Source organism: Formica exsecta, unplaced genomic scaffold (genome assembly GCF_003651465.1).
Source record: "Formica exsecta isolate Colony F162 unplaced genomic scaffold, ASM365146v1 scaffold21, whole genome shotgun sequence".
NCBI classification, from domain to species: Eukaryota; Metazoa; Arthropoda; class Insecta; order Hymenoptera; family Formicidae; genus Formica; species Formica exsecta.
The window spans coordinates 1,255,874-1,261,416 of NW_021849398.1; the positions used below are offsets into that span (position 1 = coordinate 1,255,874).

A 5,543-nucleotide genomic window follows, 5' to 3' on the forward strand; every position below is an offset into this window, starting at 1 on the left:
CCCTACAGGTGATGGATGTGCAAACTAAAAGTTCTGTTAAGCAGACGATCACTTCAGAAGGATCAACGTTAATTCCTTCTTCTGAAGTAATAGATAATACAATTTTAAAATCGACTCCGAAATCTTCAGTCAACAAAGATCTCAAAGCTAAAAGTTGTCGGCATAAAAATGATTTAAAGATTCCCGGCAAAGAGATTTATTCTTCTAAAAGATTAGAAAAAGGAATCGAAAACTCGATCCAAAACAAGAAATTGACGCAAACTCGATCACCGATGTGTAAACGACGGTTATTCGAATCTGATTCGGAAAAAGAGGTTCAAGAATCAAATTATTCAAAAACGCGTAAGAAAGAAAATTATTCTTCCGTAAGTTTTAGATTTCATAAGGATAAAGCGGTTTCAAAGGTAAGATCTTCCAAGAATCTCGATCGCAAAGATGCAAAAAAATCAAAGGGATTGCAAGAAACGCCAATGTTTTCCGTGAAACTATTACGATCTATCGAGGATATTCGAAAATCAATCGATAACGAGCAAAATAAAATAATCACTGCAAAAGAATCGAGGTCAGCAATTGCAAATCGGCGTTCGGTTTCGCGACAGGATGTCGACGCGAGGAGATCGATCTCTGCGACTGATGCAGCAAAAAACGTATTTCTCGGGGACGATCCCGCGAGATTGACTAAAGGTAAATCCTGTGTATCCAGGATCACGAAAAGCCCGAGTCCTGATTCAGCTACGAGAAAGCATCACGAAACGAACACGCGAGCGACAAGAAGAAGCGCACCTTCGTCTCCTTCCAAAAGTCCCGATATCGCTTCTAAAGTAAGTATAATTGAAAAATTGGATATTTTTAAAATAAAATTATTTTCTGTAATAATAAAGATATTTTTATGAGAGAGAGATGTCTGCACCATTTTTTCTATCTTTTATTTATCGCATTAAAAAAACGATTATCCGAAAGAATATTTTCATTATATTATTCCTACATATTATAGATAAATATATTATTAAAAAATGCATTTTAAAATAAAATATTGTAATTTAAATGAAATATTAAATTCAAGGTAATTCATGTAACTTTTCACAAGTAATATATCGTGATTTGTTCTGTCAGTGTGCCTCTACAGAGCCAAAGAATCAAGAAGCGAAACCTTCGAGAAAGTCGACGGTCACGAAAAGCGCGGATTCAACCGGAAGTAAAGCGGTCACAAACGAAGTCGTTGACACAATCGATGGTATCGCTCTTCAAAACGGCTCGCTGCACGAATCTACGACAAAGAAATCCGATGTCTTTATAATCGACTCCGACGATCAACCCGCGAAAGAAGGCGATATAGTGCCGTCGAAAAAATCACCAATAAAGAAGTCTTATAGCAATGTAAGTTTTTAATTTTATTAAAAAGAATTCAACATGAGCATTATTTCAAGTTTTTTTTATTGCATGAACCAAAGGGAATGAATAATAAAGACCCATTTCGTGATCTCTTATATTACCTAAAACTAACCGCTAATAAAAATAATTTAAACTATAACTAAAAAAAACATATATATAAGTAAAAATTTTATTTTAAGAAAAAATAAATTCTTTTTTAATATTGCGAAGAAATTAGAGATACCTATATTTTATTAACAGTTAATGGAATTTAATTATTTTCAAATACTTTGTATGATGAAAGAATTTTAAATATGTTCTCTTATAATCTTTTTTCAATGTTTTTGCTCTCTATATTTTTTTCTTGATTTCTCCATTTTTAATGAAAGATAAGATATGAAATTACTAGTTAAAGATTAGAAGTATAAGAATTTTTAAATCTATCACAAAAAAATTATATAATTTGTTAGTCAATCTATTGAAAAATTGCTAAAAGAGTGAACAGATTAAATGCCGCAGTTTTATTACTAACGTGCAGTTCGTTTCGACATTATTGTCGTTTCGAAGTAGAAATAAATCCGTATTTATTCGATCAAATCGTGACGGGTCGGCGGTGAAAAAAGACAGTGCAAGAGTAATGCTCTCTGAAATGCAGCGTCAAAATAAAATGTCGCCTCTCGTGACGCTAACCCGAGCGGGCAGTTAATCGTGCATGGATTTTCCGCCCCATTTCCAAATTGAAAGTTGTATTGTGCATGTAAAAAAAAATCAATCAGCAGTGAATGCCAGCCAGGTATTTGACGTAAAACTGAATTATATTGCTACGGTCTTTTCACGGTCGTGTAATTTATTTCGCAAACAATTGCAATCAGAATCAATTTGGAAATATAATCTGTCAAAAAAAAATTGAAAAATGTTAGCTAAAAGAGAATTGATGAAGACAACTTAAATTACGTTATACAAAGTATAATTATATCTAATAACGTTAGTAACCTAAATTTTTATTTCACCGTCAAAAAGTTGTCGAAAATTTATCAACAAAAAACGCATTCAAATGCAAATTTTTTATAGAAATATATTTCTATGCATTTTATCTGTTTAATTTATATGCAAAATTTGTTTATTTATCTAGAAGCAACAAACAGCTTCCAGTGCATCAGATCGACCAACCTCATCAAACTCCAGTGCTAGCTTAACTCATGGTCAAGTTTCTAGCACAAAAAGTAAAATGGCAACAAGAGCTAAGACACCCGCTTCCGCTGGACCACAAGCCAAGGGGCCACTTTCGGCAAGATCCAGCGGAACTTCCTCGTAAGTCTTTCCAGAAATCGCGCTATATATTTTAATACGGAAAAAACAGTTTAGGTTCCAAATAAAATCCCCTTAAGCGCAGCATATAAATGTATAATAAAGAAAATATATAATAAGTGAATAAATTGCATGACATAAACAGCATTCACATTCACAAATATAGAGTAAAAAAAATATGTAATTTATATTTGCAATCAGAGAAAAAACAGGTAAGGAATGTCTTCTGAAAAAAAAAGTGTAGAAACATATCAACAAAAAAAAAAAAATTAGAGAGCAAATGTACGTGCACTATTCAGATAAATAGTACTAGTTCATAAAATTCGAACATGGATCCTTTGTAGAATTTAATAGAATTTTTATTATGTGATGGATCTTATTGTTAATGCAATTTTTATTATATTTTCTGAAAAAATTAAAAGTTCATTTTTTCTTAAAAAATATAAAAGTCATCCGGTAATTTCCATAAAAATTATTTACGACATAAAAATTATTACGACGATAATTTGTCCTCACCTTCAGCCAAGCGATATCAGCTGTATAAGCGATACCAATTATTTCAGCGATACTAGCGATTATACTACTGTCAGGATTATAAAAAAAAAGTTAAAATAGGTCTTTGCAAACAGATATATGCCAAGTGCGAGCATAAATCGCATAATAAGTTGGTGTATAAGCAAACGCATATAAACTAAGCTGTTATCAAAAACAAAAATTACAAATATAATTACCGCAAACAAGAATTTTATGTATTTTTTAATAAGAAATATTTGCATTATTAATTACAGGGATTTGGTAGCCTGTAAGACATGCGGACGTACTTTCGCGAATGATCGAATCGGCTACCATGAAAAAGTCTGTACGAAAGTAGTGAATATAAAGAGGAAGAAGTTTGACGCAATGACGTTCCGAATCAAAGGAACTGAACTTGAGCCTTTTGCCAAGAAAAGCCTTAAAAAGCAAGAGGTCAGTATTCGTTCTCCGTTTATCGATTTATCGTTTCATATCTTGCATTGGCGTTTTTTTTTTTTTCCAATTACGAATTATATCGACATTTGAATCATTTGACAGTCAACATAAACAGGAAAATAATATGTCGATTCTTTAAAATTATCAATCGCGTTTTTTTTTATCTCAATCAATCAATACTTCGAAAATCGATAAGAGGTTTATAAGTTAAATTTTATTGAATTAGATAAAAAAATATGTTACTAAATGTTGAAAATATGTCTTATTGTTAGACAAACCATCATAAATCGCTTTGCATCGGAGGCTGAAGATATCAAAAATAATGATCATGTACTCACGTTGTTCCAGACGAAGAAACCACAAGTGAAATCTGACTGGCGCCGCAAACATGAGGATTTCATCAACACGATCCGTTCCGCCAAGCAATTACAGGCGCACCTGGCAGCAGGCGGAAGCTTGAAGGACCTTCCGCCACCACCGCCCAGCGATACCAGCGATTATATCCAATGTCCGCACTGTAACAGAAAGTTTAATCAGGCTGCTGCGGAACGACACATTCCCAAGTGCGAGACTATGCTTCATAATAAACCAGCACACTTAAGAGCATCAAAACCGAGACGCTAGCAAGATTACGATGATCTTCCCCGCCTAAATCCTTCGCGAATCAATTTTGTGCTTTTTAATAAATTAATTATAGTCACTGTCTAGGTTCTCCCCTTACGGATTTACAAGCATTATATGTCTTTTTTTTTGCGTCAGAACGCAATTCACTCGATTCAGAAATTTTCAATATATGTTCGATATTCAAATGTGATTTAGAAAATTGTTCAATTGAAATTTTGCAAATAATTTCCAAATTGTTTTAAACTCACATTTGTAATAAATGGAAATTACGTATTTATATATAAGTTCTTTATAATACATAATCTCTCCATTATTTAAAGATATAAATATAAGATCACAGTTTGGAAATTAGTCTTCAATTAGAGCGATGTTTGCATTTTATTACAATGATATAAATTGTATAAATTAAATACTTGTATAAAATGGGAAAAAATTAAATTAATAATAATAAGAGTTGTTTATGCGAACTAGAGGTATGTCTAGTCGCAAAATGTTAGTTTTTAAATTTTAATATTATGACAATTAATAATTTTAATAATTATAAAATTAATAAAAGTGCCTCTCTCCTAATCAATATTGCTTTTTATCTATAAAGCTATTATCATCCAAATGTAATTTTGGGATAACTATCAATTAAATTTTTTACCAACATTTTATTATCGCGTTGAATTTTCTACTTATTAGAGAGACTTAATTAAATGTATTTTTTAACCGTAAAGATTATATATACAGAGATAATAAAACAGATGTAAAAGTGCGCTGATATTGTATACGTGAAATAAATATATTATATATAGCACGAATGAGATAATTAAATCGTTTTTTATTTTATAACACATAAATCTGTAGACCGTGTAATAAATACATTTTTTATGTTGTAAATTTTTTATTTGGCATGCATTTCTTGTTATGTTGTGACTTTATAAAATATATAAAATACTGCAATATTGCAATTTTATATAAAAAAAAAAATTGTTTGGTTATAATTTTGGAAAAACACGTTGAGAGAGAGAGAGAGAGAGAGAGAGAGAGAGAGAGAGAGAGGGAGAGAGAGAAATTATATATGAGCAAATATAATATATTATTTAAGCTTTATATGAAATCCATATTTAATTGTAGGGTTCATATATTTTTTTTTTTATTTTTATGTTTGATATTTTCTGAATATTGTAAAACGTCGAAATACTTATAAAATTCTATAGATTTTTAATAAAATTGCTTTTTCCAAAACTAAAACCAAAATTAAATCATGTATAATATAATAATATTTT

The 5,543-nt window shown here is 30.8% G+C and overlaps 1 protein-coding gene across 4 annotated transcripts in view; it reads left to right on the forward strand.

Annotated features, from left to right (window-relative positions):
* The window catches only part of LOC115234903, a 26,877-nt gene extending 21,789 nt beyond the window's left edge, over positions 1 to 5,088 (forward strand). For all 4 annotated transcript variants that reach the window (XM_029806292.1, XM_029806291.1, XM_029806294.1 and 1 more), the window contains 5 exons: positions 1 to 821; positions 1,114 to 1,377; positions 2,504 to 2,682; positions 3,468 to 3,645; positions 3,997 to 5,088. The exon at positions 1 to 821 ends at the window's left edge or, in 3 of these variants, runs on beyond it. In XM_029806292.1, coding sequence (XP_029662152.1) covers positions 1 to 821; positions 1,114 to 1,377; positions 2,504 to 2,682; positions 3,468 to 3,645; positions 3,997 to 4,272 — 1,718 coding nt within the window. In that variant the 3' untranslated portion in view covers positions 4,273 to 5,088. The remainder of the gene's footprint in view (positions 822 to 1,113; positions 1,378 to 2,503; positions 2,683 to 3,467; positions 3,646 to 3,996) is intronic.
* The last annotated feature ends 455 nt before the right edge of the window (positions 5,089 to 5,543 follow it).